This window comes from Haematobia irritans, chromosome 3, assembly GCF_050003625.1.
Source record: "Haematobia irritans isolate KBUSLIRL chromosome 3, ASM5000362v1, whole genome shotgun sequence".
NCBI classification, from domain to species: domain Eukaryota; kingdom Metazoa; phylum Arthropoda; class Insecta; order Diptera; family Muscidae; genus Haematobia; species Haematobia irritans.
Genome location: NC_134399.1, coordinates 149,915,798 through 149,937,755, shown reverse-complemented (window position 1 = coordinate 149,937,755; position 21,958 = coordinate 149,915,798). Strand labels below are relative to the sequence as shown.

At 30.5% G+C, this 21,958-nt stretch overlaps 1 protein-coding gene across 1 annotated transcript; it reads right to left on the bottom strand.

Annotated features, from left to right (window-relative positions):
• Positions 1 to 1,369: 1,369 nt before the first annotated feature.
• gd (gastrulation-defective) lies at positions 1,370 to 17,390 on the bottom strand. Its single transcript, XM_075301222.1, has 5 exons — positions 17,027 to 17,390; positions 9,709 to 9,859; positions 8,772 to 9,075; positions 2,510 to 3,259; positions 1,370 to 2,347 (listed from the first exon to the last, which is right to left on the bottom strand). Exons 1-5 carry the CDS (start codon positions 17,261 to 17,263, stop codon positions 1,810 to 1,812), a joined length of 1,980 nt encoding a protein of 659 aa, XP_075157337.1. The 5' UTR covers positions 17,264 to 17,390; the 3' UTR covers positions 1,370 to 1,809.
• Between the last annotated feature and the right edge of the window lie 4,568 nt (positions 17,391 to 21,958).

Here is a 21,958-nt window from a genome sequence, read left to right as displayed (position 1 = left end):
CCCCACCCACCGTATTCTCCAGATCTGGCCCCCAGCGACTTTTTCTTGTTCTCAGACCTCAAAAGGATGCTCGCAGGGAAAAAATTTGGCTGCAATGATGAGGTGATCGCCGAAACTGAGGCCTGTTTTGAGGCAAAACCGAAGGAGTACTACCAAAATGGTATAAAAAAGTTGGAAGGTCGTTATAATCGTTGTATCGCTCTTGAAGGGAACTATGTTGAATAATAAAACCGAATTTTGACAAAAAAAAATGTGTTTTTCTTTGTTAGACCGGGGACTTATCAGCCAACCTGTTATGAACCGATGTGGACCAATTTTTTCATGGTTGTTGGAGACCATTTACCAACACCATGTAACAAATTTCAACCGCATCGGATGAGTTTAGCTCCTCCAAGAGGCTCCGGAGGTCAAATATGGGGATCGGTTTATATAAGGGCTATATATAATTAGGGACCGATGTGGACCAATTTTTTCATGGTTGTTGGAGACCATTTAACAACAACATGTACCAAATTTCAGCCAGATCGTATGAAATATGCTTCTCTTAGAGGCTCCGCAAGCCAAATCTTGGGACCCGTTTATATGGGGGCTATACGTAAAAGTGAACCGATATGGCCCATTTGCAATACCATCCAACCTACATCAATAATAACTATTTGTGCCAAGTTTCAAGTCGATAGCTTATTTCGTTCGGAAATTAGAGGGACGGACATGCTTAGATTGGCTCAGAATTTCACCACGACCCAGAATATATATACTTTATGGGGTCTTAGAGCAATATTTCGATGTGTTACAAACCCATCCTATGGTGGAGGGTATAACAAATTTATGAAATTTCACACCCGCAGGTATATGAACTTGTGCCTGTTGACGTTTTCACTTCCATGGAAGTTCTATTGAGTAGGTTTTGTAAATTACGAGAATTTTATTTTTTTATTATATGCAAAAACAAAAAAACAAATAAAAGCGATGTACAAAAAAAAACTATATTTTGAAAAATTATTTGATAAAAATTTTGCCGCTGGTGATTTGAACTTGTGTTCTTTATTTTTTTGTTCATACTAATAAAGAACATCTCGAGATCTAAACTACTTTTTGGGAGCTCATTTTTAACTGGGATGGATAAGATACGAGTATAGCCTCCATATAGAACGATCCCCACATTTGATGTCTTGAAGTCCCCGATCTACCTAAAAATTCATACATTTTTCAGGCTTGCAAATAGCATATCCTGGGCAAAAATTAGCATTTCCAACCTCTGTTTCTCAAAGAATAAAGAAAGGCGTGTAATGGCTGGAATTTCCAAATTAACTACTTCGACCTTGAAGACTACGTATTGTTTAATTTGTAAATGTACAATCAAAACAAATTTACTCCTCCTTATATTTATCGTTAATTTATTTCATATTTGAATATGGCAATTTTTCACTTATTTTTAAAACTATCACAGTTCATTAAGTTAAATGTTAAGACTTATATTGTTTTCTCTTATATGTGTAAGACGATATATTTTAAATATTTACAAAGTAATCTTAAATAGAATAAAGTTTTATAACTATAGATCTGTGACCTGGCACAGCTACAATCAAATTTATCATTGATCCTAAGACAAAAAAATAAAAAGAAAAATCTGATTTCAAAAATACACAGTACGAATACCTATTCATACCCATTAGCAACACAGGCAAATACAAAATGAAAATCGTATATCGCAATTGAAGAATTTCAATTCATTGTGAAATTAAGAAAATTCTCCTTAATGGAGTGATTTCACATCCTAAATCCTTTGCCAGAATCCGTAAAATGATCTCAAATAATAAAGGCAAATATCCAATCTAGAAATTTTGCCACATCTGTGTATATCACATATTGATTGGTACTACAACTTCTGGACGTAGAGGTAGGAGCTCTTGCATTTTCTTTGGTATCTTCTCCAAACATAGGTAAAGATCCCGACACGGTTCCCCTTAACATCCAACGGTTGTTTTTCAACAACATCAAACCAGCTCCTGAATCACCTGTACATGGCCCTTGATGCAAGTGTTTGTTAAATACCAATGGTTTGGATTCGAAGAATTTTGTTGCTAAGGTTTGATCGAACATAACTCCAGCACAAAATGTTCGATTTGAGCTAAGACTTTTATATTTAGGATTTGCTGCAAAACATGCATCATTCGAGACAATCGGGGTGCTAATGATTTTCGGTACAGTATTGGTATTGGATAATTGTTTCGTACTATTGAATCCACCCAATCCCCAACCAACGACAATCCCTGACTCACCTTCGATATATTCGATTTTAGTAGAGCCCGACCACATACAAACCGGGCGTATGAATGTATTGAATCTGAAAATAGAGGACATTTAGACATTAATCTACATGGACCGTATTATCGATTCAAATAAATATTTCCAGGTTTTTTTCCGAATTTTCTCCCATTTTAATTAAAATAAACTAAAATAAATTATATAGAATTAAATTATCTTAAGAACCGGGAACTAACCTTACCTGACTTCATTTTTCAACACCACCACAGCGATATCAGCATCATATGAACTCAAATGTTGATTATAATCCGGATGTATAAATATATCATCGACCGGTGCCGCCAGAGAACCTTCTTCATTCCAATTCTTTAGATTATGACGTCCTAGAAAAACTAATACCTCATTGGCGGTATAACGTTTCTTAAATAATTGAAAACAATGAGCGGCACTAACAACAATGCGTGACGAGATCAGTGTACCACCACACTGATAGGCCAACGAAGTTAGATTATTCACATAGACGGCTGCTAGCCAAGGCCATGCACCGCGTGTGATCGAAGGCAACTCATTGATGGTCATCGAACCATCATCATCTGCCGAAGCAGCAGCGTCATCTGATAGAAATGCCAATTGATGGTCAGTATCGCTGGTAACCAAAGGTGGTAAATCACTGCCACTATCGACATTGGCATCCACATTGTCGGTGGTCCTGGGACCACCCATTGGCTTTTCATCGTTTTTCCTTGGTAATACTGATGACAATATGGCTCCAACATTGTCCAATGGATTGCTAAATGGACGCTGTGATTGGAAGGTGGTTGAAATGGTTGAGGAGGCGGAAGATGTCAATGATGAGGATGATGATATTGTGGAAGAGGAGGAGGAGGCAACCGACTCGGTGGCCGATTTTTGCTTCAATGCATGCAAAACTTGGAAACGTATACGGTCATCGATAGTACCACAGATATCCATCGTAGCACGGATGGGACTTCTGCAAGTAAAACGAAAAACCAAAATGGGTGGGAGAGAGGAAATAATTTTTCAATTTCTTTGTCAAACATCGATTTTCTTCATGTCTTGTTATGTGTCACAATGCTAGTATTAGAAAAATGTGACAGAAGCCCAAAAAAGGAAATACACTTGCAGGAAATAGGTATCAAAAAAAAAAAAAATAAATATTTTAGATATTATTATCTTTGAGCAATCGCACATTTGTATTGAAACTTTCTGCAGTTATCATTGAGTTTCTAGAAAAACAACATAAATTAGCATTACAAACAAATATTCATGGGCTCTATCCCAGCAAACTCTATCACCATTTTAGTATTAGAACTGCTGGCAATATTAATATATACTTCTGAATTGTTAAAAGATTTTTTCTGGCAAAACGAAGATCACTTGTTCGTCTCTTGGGTACATTAAAATATGCATATTTTAACTGGCAACATGTCCATATAACTAAATATGGTGTACATACACTGAAAGAAGAGGATTCCTTTCTAAGTTGCTTTTTTATGAAAAAAACTAATGAAATAGTGAAAGTAGAAATCAATAATAATGTAAAAAATTTAGAAAAAGAAAACAATTTTGTCCTTCAAAGCTGCAATAAGATCAAGATATCGAAAAACAAAACCAGTAAACCGGTGATCGGCATCCATCTACTCGAGAAATGAAAATGGGAGAAAATAAAAACGTGTGGTTGATCGATATGAAGGTGGAAATTTGGTTGAGAAGTAAGGTTCCTACAAATGTTGGCATAAATATACCATATACTTAGACTGTCAACCTACAAGAAAATCCTTCCACTTAACTGTGGAAATTTTGTGGATCAGTTTGCATTTTCATACACTGAAAAAACAGTGAACCCACCAGGAAAGATAACTTTCGATAAATTTTAGAAAATTTGGAACTTTTTTAGAAAATTTTAACTAAACGGTATTACAAGCGCTGGCATCACTCCGATATGGCAAAAATCAGTAAATATTTTTCGACAAATTCAAGAAAATTTATTAGACATAACTAAATTTTTTCAGTAGTTAAAGAACATTTTGTAGTTTTAAGAGAAATCTTGGAGTTCAAAATTGCAAGAATGTCTTTAGTGACATACGAAGTTCACGATGGACACATTTTTGGTAAAATTTACAAATTTAAAGAAATAATGAACTATTTTGTAAGAAATACGAAATTAGGAAATCTTTATGCTTTATTTGTGTATAACTTTTTCCCGTTTTTTAGTTCATTTAACTAACATACGCAAAAAATTATTTGACTAAAATAAACTTTTTCCAAACATAATGATTCTATGAACTAATATAAAGTTAATATGGCTTTAGTGAAATAGAGAGTTCACTTTTTTTTGAGTGTAAAATTGAACTGTCAAAACAATGGCATTACAGTCACGCAAATCTACCTTGTTAGAGGTAAAACTATCAAAAATGATTGAAAATTAACAAAAATATATATTGAAAAGTATATCAAAAATAATCTACCCAAATTTGAAAAATTTTACCAAAAATCTACCAAATTTAAAAAATCTTATTTTGCACTTTTTGGTTAAAATTGTGTGGTTAGTAGGAAAACAATTCCTTTTTTTCTACCAAAGAATTATTTTTTATTATTTTCCTTCAGTATTTGAAATATATACTATGATCCCTCACTCAAAAAAAAAAGTGAACTCTCTATTTCACTAAAGCCAATTTAACTTTATTTTAGTTCATGGAATTATTATGTTTGGGGAAAGTTTTTTTTACTCTAATAATTTTTTGCGTACGTTAGTTAAATTAACTAAAATCGAGGAAAAAATGAAGCATAAAGATAAACTAAATTCGAGTCTCCCACAAAACAGTTCAGTATTTCTTTAAATTTGCAAATTTTACTACAAACGCGTTCATCATGAACTTCATATGTCACTAAAGACATTCTTGCAATTTTGAACTCCAAATTTTTCCTTGAAACTACAAATTTTTCTTTAAGAAGTGAAAAAATTTAATTATGTCTAATAAATTTTCTTGAATTTGTCGAAAAATATTTACTTATTTTACTGACATCGGCGTGATGCCAGCGTTTGTAATACTGTTTAGTTAAAATTTTCTAAAAATATTCTAAATTTTCTTAAATTAACCGAAATTTTTCTTCCTGGTGGGTTCACTGTTTTTTCAGTGCTCCTTTAAGCGACAATTTTTTTGTCAAAATTTTATTTCTATAGAAAATTTTGTCAAAATGTTATTTCTATAGAAACTTTTGTCGAAATTTTATTTCTTTAGATAATTTTGTCAAAATTTTCTTTCTATAGAAACTTTTGTCGAAATTTTATTTATTTAGATAATTTTGTCAAAATTTTATTTCTATAGAAAGTGTTGTCAAAATTTTATTTCTATAGAAAAATTTCTCAAAATTTTATTTCTATAGATAATACAAGTATTGTCAAAATTTTATTACTATAGAATCTTTTGTCAAAATTTTATTTCTATAGAAAATTTTGTCGATATTTTATTTCTATAGAAAAGGTTGTCAAAATTTTATTTCTATAGAAACTTTTGTCAAAATTTTATTTCTATAGAAAATTTTCTCAAAATTTTATTTCTATAGAAAAATTTCTCAAAATTTTATTTCTATAGAAAATTTTCTCAAAATTTTATTTCTATAGAAAATTTTGTCAATATTTGATTTCTTTAGAAAGTGTTGTCAAAATTTTATTTCTATAGATAATACGAGTATTGTCAAAATTTTATTACAATAGAAACTTTTATCATTGTTGTTGTTTTTTTATTTCATCTTAAAACCATACATTGACTAAACTACAAGTGTAGCTTAACCAACAGAGGAAAATAATTTTTGTCAAATTTATTTGGGCAAAGCCCTATAGACTGCACGATGGTTGGATGGACGCACGTTTCGGAATTACCACATTCCTCATCAGCATCCTCTACTTGCAGCAAAACTATCAACCAATTATCAGAATAAATTAAGGCAGTTCAATGTAAAGCCTTTTTTCGGAGGGTTAAAGTGTGGTTCATTGTTGGGTTTAATGAACTGCCTGAATTTATTTTGATAATTGGTTGATAGTTTTGCTGCAAGTAGAGGATGCTGATGAAGAATGTAGTAATTCCGAATCGTGCGACCATCCAATCATCTGGCAGTCCATAGGGCTTTGCCCAAATAAATTTGACAAACATTCTTTTCCTCTGTTGGTTAAGCTACACTTGTAGTTTAGTCAATGTATGGTTTTAAGCTGAAATCAAAAAAAAAAAAACAACAACAACAATGATTAAAGAACAAAAACCAACAATAACAAAACAAAACGAATGAAAGAAAAAAGAGGAAACACGCTCAAAATAAAACCCAGCCAACTTCACTCAAATCGATGATTTGATGGTGGCAAAGGAAAAGAGAGATGTTTGTACGAATTTATTTCGGCATAAGCCGGCTATCAATGTAAAGCCTTTTTTCGGAGGGTTCAAGTGTGGTTTATTGTTGGGTTTAATGAACTGCCTGAATATATTCTGATAATTGGTTGATAGTTTTGCTGCAAGTAGAGGATGCTGATGAGGAATGTGGTAATTCCGAAACGTGCGTCCATCCAACCAACTTGCACTCTATAGGGCTTTGCCCAAATAAATTTGACAAACATTATTTTCCTCTGTTGGTTAAGCTACACTTGTAGTTAGTCAATGTATGGTTTTAAGCTGAAGTAAAAAAAACAACAACAATGATTAAAGAACAAAAACCAACAATAACAAAACAAAACGAATGATAGAAACTTTTTTCAAAATTTTATTTCTATAGAAGATTTTGTCAAAATTTTATTTCTATAGAAAATTTTGTCAAAATTTTATTTCTATAGAAAATTTTGTCAAAATTTTATTTCTATAGAAAATTCTGTCAACATTTTATTTCTATAGAAAATTTTGTCAGAATTTTATTTCTATAGAAAATTTTGTCAAAATTTTATTTCTATAGAAAAATTTGTAAAAATTTTATTTCTATAGAAAATTTTGTCAAAATTTTATTTGTATAGAAAATTTTGTCAAAATTTTATTTGTATAGAAAATTTTGTCAAAATTTTATTTCTATAGAAAATTTTGTCAAAATTTTATTTGTATAGAAAATTTTGTCAAAATTTTATTTGTATAGAAAATTTTGTCAAAATTCTATTTCTATAGAAAAATTTGTAAAAATTTTATTTCTATAGAAAATTTTCTCAAAATTGTATTTCTATAGAAAATTTTGTGAAAATTTTATTTGTATAGAAAATTTTGTCAAAATTTTATTTCTATAGAAAATTTTGTCAAAATTTTATTTCTATAGAAAATTTTCTGAAAATTGTATTTCTATAGAAAATTTTCTCAAAATTATATTTCTATAAAAAATTGTGTCAAAATTTTATTTCTATAGAAAATTTTGTCAAAATTTTATTTCTATAGAAAATTTTGTCAAAATTTTATTTCTATAGAAAATTTTGTCAAAATTTTATTTCTATAGAAAATTTGTCAAAACTTTATTTATGTGTAAAAAAAAATATTTCTAAGTGTTTCCTTAGTTTTTGAATGAAATCCGAAATACTGAATTAGCATTACATCTGAAGAATGAAATCTATATAAGGGATGCTTAAAAAGATGACTTCCGCCCCATGACAATTCCATGTACAATTCATTAATTCTGAGCCAATGTTGCACTACTTCCAGATCCGATACAAGAGAGTTTTTATTGTTGTTTGGCTATACTCTTTTTTTCTGGGTAATTTTAAGTATGATGGACTATATTGAACTCTATGTACCAGTGGATGCATATTTCGTCAACTGTCTGTGCCAAGGTTAGAGTGTGTTGACAAAAGGCAGACGGACATGTCGGCCTCGAAAAAATTAAGAAAAAAGTTTTCCTTATTTTTAAAACTGAAATCCGAAATTCTAAAATATGTTAGCATCACATCAGAAGAATTAATGCGGAATCAATGCTGAGAATGATTAAAAAGATGTCTCCCTTCCTATGAAAAGACCATGAAAAATTCTTTGTTTCTAAGCCAGTTACAAACTACTTCCGGATCTAAAACGGACAATTTCATTGCTTTTTTGGCTATGCTTTTTTTTTTTTTGCTGGGCTGTTACACCCTGATCAAGAATATAAACATTCTATAGGGATATACCGATATTTCACCGTTCCCTACATCATAATGTGGATGGAAAAACAATATCAGTTAGTGGGGATTTTTTAGGATTCAAACAAGAAACGCTACACTGAAAGAAGAGTTTTCTTTTCTGAGGAAAATTGACGAAATTTTCTTTTGTCGGAACGAAAGTTTCTTTAGAAGCGAATAAACAGTATTAGAGACAATCGTTGTATCGTTTGTCAAAAATTCGGGTTTATGTGTTTGTACAGAAAATGTTTTGTGAGAAAGGGGAATTTTGTTTGTCTGAAATTTCGTTCCGGGGAAAAGTATTTTTACTTTGGGTGTACGTTATCCTCTTTTCTTTACATGTATTCTCACAATGTTCTCTTATACTTACTTATCCATGGTGCTAAGAGGCAAATGTTTGGTGCCAAATGCAATATTTGTTGAGCCCAGACTAGAGGAATCCTTGAGACCTGTTGTTATTGTCGATGCTCCTAGGGGCAGTTTAGACATCGATGAAGAGACACTGACACCACCCATTGATATTGCTGTCGCTGTCGATTGTGAAGATGATGTCGAAGACGATGATGATGATGAAATTGAAGCTGTAGAAGGCAATGATGAATGCTGTTCATCGGGCACAAAAGTAAACTTCCTTGTATGTTCCAATTGTATTTGTGTCACAAATATACTGTGATCTGTTTTTTTAGATAATATTTTTGTGTCATACATAAAAGCACCCATCCCAAGGTAATGTATGGGATAATGGGTGGCCGAACGGACGGACATAGATATCCATGGTATATAACATAGAGAGTGATGTTGTTTTGGTTCCGACAACAAAAACCATGGTGTTTGGTTGATGTTGTGATTGTGATGGATGCATCATGGGCATCATCGACAACATCACAGCAACGTTGATGATGATGATGATGGTAATGGTGACACAGTACACAATATTGATGGTGGATTCCAGATAATGTTCCATTCATGTCACAGTCGAAATAGAGTACAGCGTCAATAGCAAATGTAGAATATCGACACATTACCCAAACAAACAAGCCATACCAACCAAATCCATTTCAGAACAACATGAAAAAAATAACACAGAACAATATGGACGAGAAAAATTAAAAAAAAAAGAAAAGAAATACAATGAAAATACACAACAAAGTCAATATAGTCCTTCTTTAATATTAAATACATAAAAAAATGTTGAACAAATTTCTGATTTTGTTTTGCTTTTAGGGTTTATCCTTGTGGACAAACAATTTTCTTTTTGATTTCATTCTCACTCCTGTGTTATCGATGTTAAGCGATTTATACTTTACCTGCAGCTCCCAGACAAACAACATGGTTGTTTGTTGTAATTTGTAACAATTTCGGTGGATAGTGATTTTTTGGAAATTTAATTCTATAAAGCACCGGTGTATCGCTCAAAAATTGCCCACGCGTCAACAATTCAATTTCGCCCAAATAATTCTGTATAGTGGTAAAATTTTCCGTTTGATTTGGGTACAGCGTGCAAAGTCCCAAGAAACATAGAAAGAAACAAGAGAACAAACAAAAAAAAACGGATTAAATTTAAAGAGGATACATTTGTTTTGAGGAGCAATGCTTTCGTAAGTACAAACAAATAGAAAAATGTGTCTGTTAATGATTAATTTTGGGGAATGCCAAATATTTGATTCTATGAAAAAACAAAAAAGTCTACTCATCCCAAAATAGGGTGGTTTTTATCGATTCGTGAAATAATTAAAAAAAAAGTATTTCTTTCTATGGGGGATTTTTTAAATATATGGGTTAAGGAATGAATAACTTCAAATTCAAGAGATTACAAAACTTTGACTTTTAACCATGTTCTCCTTCGCTGAAAGGAGACTTTTCTGAGGAACGGAATTTTAGAAAACAAAATTTTTCTCTTGACGCTAAAAAATTACTTTAACAGCAAATAAAAACGACAAGTGAGTAAAGTAGAAATTAGGACGGGCCCGACAAAATTTTCTATAGAAATAAAATTTTGAAAAAATTTTTATAGAAATAAAAATTTGAGAAAATTTTCTATAAAAATAAAATTTTGACACAATTTTGTATAGAAATAAAATTTTGACACCAGTTTCTAAAGAAATAAAATTTTGACAAAATTTTCTATAAAAATACAATTTTGACAACAGTTTCTATAGAAAAACAAGTAAGGAAAGTCTAAAGTCGGGCGAGGCCGACTATATTATACCCTGCACCACTTTGTAGATCTAAATTTTCGATACCATATCACATCCGTCAAATAAGTTGGGGGCTATAAATAAATGTTTGTCCCAAATACATACATTTAAATATCACTCGATCTGGACAGAATTTGATAGACTTCTACAAAATATACACGGATGAAAAAGACTGTTTTTCATATGTTTGGCTATAAACATTATATGTTTGGAACACAAATTTTTAAACACAATATTTTTGAGTGCAAGTATATAATGTTCATAAACTAGCATAACATGTTTGGGACATATATGTTAATATGTTAGAACATATTATGTTTGGTACATAAAATGTTTGTAAATATAATTTGCTTGGATGCAAACATATATTAATTTAGAAATAGCCTATAAACATATATGTGTTTAGTAGCTTGGAGCGCTATTTAACAGGGAGCGATATTGAATTAAGTTGGTGGTTGTTGCTTGTTATTACAAAATTAACATTTTATTTTTACTTGGGCAATTGATCAGCTACTTCTTTGGTCCTTACAAACTGTGTGGTCCGCTGTTCGAATCCCCGTACGGCAAAAGGTAAAATTAAAATAAAAAAAATCATAAAATTGAATAATTTCTTCTACAATGTTTGTATTACAGAAAAAGGTGCTAAGAACTAAAAAATCTCGTGGAAGTGAGAAAGATGTGAGGGAATATACAATTAGGCAGAAACAAAATTTTGAGCATTCAGGTCGAAAACCTATGTTGTTAGCACCTATATTACCTGTTTATTTTCATAATTCATTATGATTGTAAATATATAAATAAATAAATAAAATTTTGAGCACAATATTGTTTGGGAGAATTTTTTTTAAGCATATAATATTTTTGGGTGCAAAATGCTTCCAAACATATTATATGTTCACATAATAACATTTTGTTTTTTGGAAGACAACATTATTGAATTTGGATGCAAAAATACAAAATGTTTGGAACTTAGACTACCCAAACATATATTGTTTAGACCAATATGCTTTCAAACATATTATATATTGGAAGAGATCAAACATATAAATGTTTGGGCAATACCCAAAAATGTATATGCTTGAAGCAAAATATGTTTGGGAGTATATGTTACAGAAGCGATTTTTTGTGAGGGTGTATAGACTCAAAAATTAAGTCGGCTAATGCACTAAGGTGGAACACAATGTTAGTAAAAATATGGGAAACATTTAAATCTGAAGCAATTTTAAAGAAACTTCGCAAAAGTTTATTTATGATTTATCGCTCGATATATATGTATTACAAGTTTAGGAAAATTAGAGTCATTTTTACAACTTTTCGACTAAGCAGTGGCGATTTTACAAGGAAAATTTTGGTATTTGGACCATTTTTGTCGAAATCAGAAAAACATATATATGGGAGCTATATCTAAATCTGAACCGATTTCAACCAAATTTAGCACGCATAGCTACAATTCTAATTCTTCTCCCTGGTCAAAATTTCAACTAAATCGGAGCAAAAAATTGGCCTCTGTGGTCATGTGAGTGTAAATCGGGCGAAAACTATATATGGGAGATATATCTTAATCTGAACCGATTTCAACCAAATTTGGCACACATAGCTACAATGCTAATTCTACTCCCAGTGCAAAATTTCAACTAAATCGGAGCAAAAACTTGGCCTCTGTGGTCATATGAGTGTAAACCGATTTCAATAAAATTTGGCATACTTGACTAGACTACTAATTGTACTCCTAGTGCAAAATTTCAACCAAATTGGTATAAAACTCTGGCTTCTGGGACCGTATTAGTCCATATCGGGCGAAAGATATATATGGGAGCTATATCTAAATCTGAACCGATGTCAATAAAATTTGGCACACTTGACTATAGTATTAATTGTTCTTCTTGTGCAAAATTTTAAGCAAATTAGGGTAAAACTCTGGCTTCTGGAGTCATATAAGTCCATATCGGCCGAAATATATATATGGGAGCTATATCTAAATCTGAACCGATTTCTTCTAAAATCAATGGGGTTCTATTCTGAGCCAAAACACATATTTGTGCCAAATTTGAAGTCGATTGGACTAAAACTGCGACCTAGACTTTGATTCCAAAATGTGTTCACGGACAGACGGACATCGCTATATTGACTCAAGAGCCCACCCTGAGCATTTTTGCCAAATACACCATGTGTCTATCTCGTCTCCTTCTGGGTGTTGCAAACATATGCACTAACTTATAATACCCTGTTCCTAAGGGTGACGCAGGGTATAAAAAATGTTGAAAAAAATTTCTATAGAAATAAAAATTTGAGAAAATTTTCTATAAATATAAAATTTGAGAAAATTTTCTATAAAAATAAAATTTTGACAACATTTTCTACAGTAATAAAATTTTCACAAAATTTTCTATAGAAATACAATTTTGACAACAGTTTCTATAGAAATAAAATTGTTAAAAAAATTTCTACAGAAATAAAATTTTCACAACATTTTTTATAGAAATAAAATTTTGAGAATATTTTCTATTGAAATAAAATTGTGAAACAATTTTCTATAGAAATAAAGTTTTGACAACAGTTTCTATAGAAATAAAATTTTGACAAAATTTTCTATAGAAATAATATTTTGACAAAATTTTCTATAGAAATAATATTTTGACAAAATTTTCTATAGAAAAAAAATTTTGACAAAATTTTCGATAGAAATAATATTTTGACAAAATTTTCTAAAGAAATAATATTTTGACAACAGTTTTTATTGAAATAAAATTGTGAAAAAATTTTCTATAGAAATAAAATTTTGACAACAGTTTCTATAGAAATAAAATGTTGACAAAATTTTCTATAGAAATAATATTTTGATAACAGTTTCTATAGAAATAAAATTTTGACAAAATTTTCTATAGAAATAATATTTTGACAAAATTTTCTATAGAAATAATATTTTGACAAAATTTTCTATAGAAATAAAATTTTGACAAAATTTTCTATAGAAAACAATTTTGACAAAATTTTCTATAGAAATACAATTTTGACAAAATTTTCTATAGAAATAAAATTTTGACAAAATTTTCTATAGAAATAAAATTTTGACAAAATTTTCTATAGAAATAAAATTTTGACAAAATTTTCTATGGAAATAAAATTTTTTGTTTGGTAGTTGGTTGGTAATATATTCACCAAATTTGGTAGATTATTTTACACTCATAGAAAAAATCATGCACGGGTGCTCACACAGAAAAAAAATTCCGTAGTTAAACTAACGCTAAATTTAACTTATTTCTATGGGAAAAAAATTATTTGCTAGTAGTAAATTTTATTATTTTTTTTTCGAAATTTTCTACAGCTTAATGAAATCTTCCTTTTTTTAAGTATGTCTCAAAAACTTTATGTACTAAACGTGGGTATAAAGTTCAATGACCATACACATAGGTTCAATATGAACCAAAGCAAACGAAGATTTTCGTACGATTCCCAAAAATAGTAAGAATGAACTACTGTATGGTTAAAATGGTGATAATTTGGCGCCAATGATTTTCTTCTTTATTTTTAGTTCATTTTATAAACAAAATTAAAAAAAGATTTCCTCCAGCGTGACTCGAACCTGTGTTTTCTGCACCATACGCGTTAACAGTCGCCTTACCACATTTCACCACCGAAGGAGTTGCCATAATAAAGTCTAACGATTATTTTAAGACTTTTCATGGCCAAAGAAAAACGAATGCGTTCATGAAATCGTGAACGCCCGTGGACGAAATTGTGAAAATTCCGGTTTCATTTTGTCACCTTCCGTTCACAACTATGAAACGTAATTTTTTCTATATGTGTATGGCTCAAGTGGTTACTATGTGTTTAGGGTATGGTGTGGGCCGCCGTAACGGCCGATGGTCGGAATTTTTTGTAAATTCTACCAAAAAATCAAGAATTCTACCAACGGTGACAACCGTGAACACAATTCCTCTTTTTTTCGATTCAATCACAAAATTAATTGTTTAATTGAAATTGCTTCAATCACGAAAAGGGTAGTATCAATAACAGAATATATATTTCTGATTAAAAAACAAATTGATTTTTTCGGTACTTTGAATTAATTTTTTCGTTGGTTCAATTAAAATTCTAAGTGATTTTTAGTGTACAACTCAATTTACTTTTTAAATAAGGTATTTATTTATTTTTTCTATAAAAATAAAAATTTTTTTACTTTTTAAATAAGGTATTTATTTATTTTTTCTATAGAAATAAAAATTTGAGAAAATTTTCTATAGAAAAAAAATTTGACAACAGTTTCTACAGAAATAAAATTTTCACAAAATTTTCTATAGAAATACAATTTTGACAACAGTTTCTATAGAAATAAAATTGTTAAAAAAATTTCTACAGAAATAAAATTTTCACAACATTTTTTATAGAAATAAAATTTTGAGAATATTTTCTATTGAAATAAAATTGTGAAAAAATGTTCTATAGAAATAAAGTTTTGACAACAGTTTCTATAGAAATAAAATTTTGACAAAAATTTCTATAGAAATAATATTTTGACAAAATTTTCTATAGAAATAATATTTTGACAAAATTTTCTATAGAAATAAAATTTTGACAAAATTTTCTATAGAAATAATATTTTGACAAAATTTTCTATAGAAATAATATTTTGACAACAGTTTTTATTGAAATAAAATTGTGAAAAAAATTTCTATAGAAATAAAATTTTGACAACAGTTTCTATAGAAATAAAATGTTGACAAAATTTTCTATAGAAATAATATTTTGACAAAATTTTCTATAGAAATAATATTTTGACAAAATTTTCTATAGAAATAAAATTTTGACAAAATTTTCTATAGAAATAATATTTTGACAAAATTTTCTCTAGAAATAATATTTTGACAACAGTTTTTATTGAAATAAAATTGTGAAAAAAATTTCTATAGAAATAAAATTTTGACAACAGTTTCTATAGAAATAAAATGTTGACAAAATTTTCTATAGAAATAATATTTTGACAAAATTTTCTATAGAAATAATATTTTGACAAAATTTTCTATAGAAATGAAATTTTGACAAAATTTTCTATAGAAAACAATTTTGACAAAATTTTCTATAGAAATAAAATTTTGACAAAATTTTCTATAGAAATAAAATTTTGACAAAATTTTCTATAGAAATAAAATTTTGACAAAATTTTCTATAGAAATAAAATTATGACAAAATTTTCTATAGAAATAAAATTTGTGACAAAATTTTCTATAGAAATAAAATTTTGACAAAATTTTCTATGGAAATAAAATTTTTTGTTTGGTAGTTGGTTGGTAATATATTCACCAAATTTGGTAGATTACACTAGCCAACAACCATTTTGTGAATTGTTTCTAGCATATTTTTTCTTATTGATTATGACCTACTAAACACGAAAATGATTTTTAAAAAATTTTCTGTCGATTGGTTTTCGAGATATAATTTTTTTAATTTTTTTTTTTTAATTTTTGGAGGTACACCTACAATTTTGAGCATATCTTTCGTTTTCTTTGACCTTTTTGATCCTAATACTACTCAAATTAAAGAAAGTTGAGCCGTCTACAACTCATTCTAAGAAAATGTTCAAATCGGGTAAGTAGTTTGGATGTTAGCGGCTTAAAAAGGTAAAAAACGGTGTTTTTTAAGTAAAAATGTGGCAAAAAAAAACATATAAAAATTCATATAAAATATAAACAAATTGATTTTCGGTACTTTGAATTAATTTTTTCGTTGGTTCAATTAAAATTCTAAGTGATTTTTAGTGTACAACTCAATTTACTTTTTAAATAAGGTATTTATTTATACCGTTAATATTCGTCGCCCGTAGGGTCAAAATAAGTGCTGAATATTATCGACAATATCCATGTCCTGCACAGATAAACATTTCGGCGATGAACATTCCAAAAGGATTCAAGTTAATCGATTTTGGACAAGGACAAATATTTTATATCAGAGAAATGCATCTCTATGCTAATCAAAACTCGCATTTGTATTTTAAAGACATGAATTCTTTGGTCACGACAATATTTTTTTAGTGTATGTGCAAATAAATGTCAGTTTAAAAATCAAAATTATAACAAATACTTGAAAGCAAAAATTGGTTTCTTAATTAACCCCTTCTCTGGGAATATTTACATTAGCAAATAGTGCATTTCCTAAAGACAAAAAATATTCAAAAAAGTCCCATATTTAAAACGTTATTATCTTCAGTTCAAAGATGCAGTATCTCGTTTAATTTAAATTTTATTTTTTCAAAACGATAAAAGCTGACCTACATTTATTATCATTGCATTTCATTCGGTGTCAATTGCCTTAATTATTTTATATATAGATGTCTTACGATACGACCTAATATTGTACAACTGACAGATGTATACATTTTACACTTTCCTAAATAGCTCCTAAAAAGGGCTTCTTTTCAGCAGACACTTACCGTGGTAGGTTTACCCCTCATAGATAGAACAACTCGAAGATGCAAAGCTTGTCCAAAGTCTGGATTACGAACTGACAGAATACCAAACCATTCGGATCCATCGAAACGATACTGGAACATTTTGGGACACGGGCTAATGGGTATGCCTTGAGTGAATATTTTATTGATGTGCTCGAAGACGATAAACATCAATGTAGTTATGTGGAAATTCATTATCGTAAAAATTCGATGGGACATCTAAAACTTCATATGAGAATATATAAAGAACACTTTTTTCTACGACGGGTTTTTTTAAAATTACTCCTGTACTAAACTTTGTTTACTTTTCTTTTGCATGAGAAACTCAGTGATTCATATTAGCAAGTGTGCCAACAACAAGTGCTGTTGTTATGACATTTGTAAGAGAGCGGGAGAGGATTTGAATGTGTCCCAAATCATATCACAGAATAATATCAGTGTTGCCAAGTTAATTTCTATTATAAATTGTGTTGCCAGTAAAGCGTTTCGTGCTCTTCATTATGCCGATTTTTTTTTTGTCAATCGAAGTCACCGAAGCTTAAACCAATTTTTCGTTCAGTTTAAATATTTGTCTTTATAAAAAGAAATACATTATTATTGCTTGAAATTGTAGGATTATATTACCATAGCCAGAATGATCCTAGTTAGGACAAATATACGTCGTTTTATTTAATAACATGTTGCGTTTATAAAGGCAATTTCATTGTGTCAATTTTTATTGGCAAACATTTAGAAAGTTACATTAAAGCTGATTTTTCACTAGCGAAATATTTAGCCATTGACACGAATGGTCTGGTGCTGTCCTGATGGAACACAATCACGGTTGCCACTCATACCAAAAATAATCTACCAAAATTTGAAGAAAATTTTACCAAATTTGAAAAAATCTTAAATTTTAATTTTATTTCTATAGAAAATTTTTACAAAATTTTATTTCTATGGAAAATTATGATAAAATTTTATTTCTATAGAAAATCTTGACAAAAAGAGATATGTTTGTACGAATTTATTTCGGCATAAGCCGGCTATCATGCAAAACATTTTTTCGGAAGGTTCAAGTGTGGTTCATTGTTGGGTTTAATGGACTGCCTGAATTTATTCTGATAATTGGTTGATAGTTGAGGATGCAAGTGGAGGATGCTGATGAGGAATGTGGTAATTCCGAAACGTGCGTCCATCCAACCATCTTGCAGTCTATAGGGCTTTGCCCAAATAAATTTGACACACATTCTTTTCCTCTGTTGGTTAAGCTACACTTTTAGTTTAGTCAATGCATGGTTTTAAGCTGAAATCAAAAAAACAACAACAATGATTTAAGAACAAAAACCAACAATAACAAAACAAAACGAATGAAAGAAAAAAGAGGAAACACGCTCAAAATAAAACCCAGCCAACTTCACTCAAATCGATGATTTGATGGTGGCAAAGAAAAAGAGAGATGTTTGTACGAATTTATTTCGGCATAAGCCGGCTATCAATGTAAAGCCTTTTTTCGGAGGGTTCAAGTGTGGTTTATTGTTGGGTTTAATGAACTGCCTGAATTTATTCTGATAATTGGTTGATAGTGTTGCTGCAAGTAGAGGATGCTGATGAGGAATGTGGTAATTCCGAAACGTGCGTCCATCCAACCATCTTGCAGTCTATAGGGCTTTGCCCAAATAAATTTGACACACATTCTTTTCCTCTGTAGGTTAAGCTACACTTTTAGTTTAGTCAATGTATGGTTTTAAGCTGAAACAAGTATATATGGCCGTAAGTTCGGCCAGGCCGAATCTTATGTACCCTTCACCGTGGATTGCGTAGAAACTTCTACGAAAGACTGTCATCCACAATCGAATTACTTGGGTTGTGGTATCTTAAATCGTTTTCTAAATTATGAGTTAGTCCAAGGTATGTGTAGGTAAGTCTACAAATAATTACGAATCGATATGGACTTTTGCACGGTACGTAGGGAGCCAGAATTGAAATATGGGGGTCGGTTATATGGGGGCTATATACAACTATGAACTTGATATGAACCAATTTTTGTGTAATTGGGGATCGATTTATCTGAGGGCTATATATAACTATAGACCGATATGGACCTACTTAGGCATGGTTGTTAACTAGCACAATGTACCAAATTTCAACTGACTCGGATGAAACTTGCTCTTCCAAGAGGTTCCAAATCTCGGGATCGGTTTATATGGGGGATATATATATGACTATGGACTGATATGGACCACTTATGGAATGGTTGTTAAATATCATATAGTAAAACAACGTACCAAATTTCAATCAGATTGGATAAATTTTGTTTCTCCAAAAGGTACCGGAGGTCAAATATGGGGATCGGTTTATATGGAGGCTATATATAATTATGGACTGATATGAACCAATTCATGCATGGTTGTTGGATACCATATACTAACATCACGCACCAAATTTCAACCGAATCAGATGAATTTTGCTCTTCCAAGGGGCTCCGGAGGTCAAATCAATTTTTGCATGGTTATTATAGACCATATACTAACACCATGTACCAAATTTCAGCCGGATCGGATGAAATTTGCTTCTCTTAGAGGCCTCGCAAGCCAAATCGGGGGTCGGTTTATATGGGGGCTATATATAATTATGGACCGATATGGACCAATTTTTACATGGTTGTTAGAGACCATATACTAACACCATGTACCAAATTTCAGCCCGATCGGATGAAATTTCTTCTCTTAGAGGCTCCGCAAGACAAATCGGGGGATCGGTTTATATGGGGGCTATATATAATTATTGACCGATGCGGACCAACTTGTGCACAGTTGTTAGAGATCATATACTAATACCATATACCAAATTTCAGCCGGATCGGATGAAATTTTCTTTTCTAAGAGGCTCCGCAAGACAAATCGGGGGATCGGTTTATATGGTGGCTACATATAATTATTGACCGATGTGGACCAATTTTTGCACAGTTGTTAGAAACCATATACTAACACCATGTACCAAATTTCAGCCGGATCGAATGAACTTTGCTTCTCTTAGAGGGTCTGCAAGCCAAATTTGGGGGTCCGTTTATATGGGGGCTATACGTAAAAGTGGACCGATATGGCCCATTTGCAATACCATCCGACCTACATTAATAACAACTACTTGTGTCAAGTTTCAAGTCGATAGCTCGTTCGGAAGTTAGCGTGATTTCAACAGACGGACGGACGGACATGCTCAGATCGACTCAGAAGTTCACCACGACCCAGAATATATATACTTTATATGGTCTTAGAGCAATATTTCGATGTGTTACAAGCGGAATGACAAAGTTAATATACCCCCATCCTATGGTGGAGATATAATAAAAAAACAACAAAAAATTAGATGTATAGAAAATTTTTGCAAAATTTTATTTCTATAGAAAATTTTGACAAATTTTTATTTCTGTAGAAAATTTTGACAAAATTTTATTTTTCTATAAAAATTCGTCAAACAAAATTTTAATTCTATATAAAAATTTGTCAAACAGAATTTCATTTAAAAAATATTTTAAATTTTTTATTAATTTTTAAAATTTTATAAATTTTTCAAAATTTTTTCTATTAAGTTTTCAATAGAGATTAGATTCTGATCAAATTTTATTTTAGAAAAAAAATATTGACAAAGTTTTCTATAGAAATAAATTATAAAATAATTCTATATAAAATTAAAACAAGTATATAATGCAGTAAGTTCGGCCAGGCCGAATTTTAAATACCCACCACCATGATTCAAATATTATAGTTTCTTTTGAAATTTCAGGCGAGTTTGATGAGAGATATTCTCCCAAGCAGAGCAGATCAACCATTACACTTCCCGAAGATAAATTTAAAGATTTTACCTATGAAGATTATATCAGATTCGACTGTCGGTGTTTGTTAGTATGAGTGTTGGTCTCTCGAAAACACCGTAGTGCATGAATTATTGACATATACTAAATTAATGCTGAGTAGTAAAAACTTTTAATTAAATTCCAACAGTAGGAAATGCGATGATAATAAATATGACTTGGGTCACCAAATGACCCCAACATAGTATAAGGGTTAAGATTGCCAGACACTGCATACGAACATTGTTATATACTAGTGGTGTTTTTATTCTCGCATTTGTATCAATGTAAACGATCGCGTGGTAATTGGTGTCTTACTCACTGCCACCGACATTTTGTGGGTAGGATTGCAATACGAAACAAGTATATACGGCCGTAAGTTCGAATTTCGGATTCATGGATTGCGTAGAAACTTCTACTAAAGACTGTCATTCACAATCGAATTACTTTGGTTGCGGTAACACTTGCCGATGGAGAGGTATCTTAAAAAATCCTTAACACCGTCTTCTATATTGTAAGTTAGTCTATACGGGGGATATATTAAACAAAACAAAATTTTCTACAGAAATAAAATTTTGACAAATTTTCTATAGAAATAAAATTTTGACAAAATTATCTATAGAAATAAAATGTTGACAAAATTTTCTATAAAAATAAAATTTTGACAAAATTTTCTACAGAAATAAAATTTTGACAAAACTTTCTATAGTGATAAAATTTTGGCAAACTTTTCTATAGAAATAAAATTTTGACAAAATTTTCTATAGAAATAAAATTTTGGTAGATTATTTTTGACGATATGGACCAAGTTTTGTGTGATTGGCCATTGGCTATATATAAATATAGACCATATACTATAGGCCATATACTAGCGCAATGTACCAAACTTCAAGCGAATCAAATGAATTTTGCTCCTCCAGGAGGTTCCGGAGCTAAAATCTGGGGATCGATTTATATGGGGGCTATATATAATTATGGACCGATATGGACCTATTTTTGCATGGTTGTTAGAGACCATATACTAACACCACGTATCAAACTTCAAACGGATCGGAGGAATTTTGCTCCTCCAAGAGGGGGAT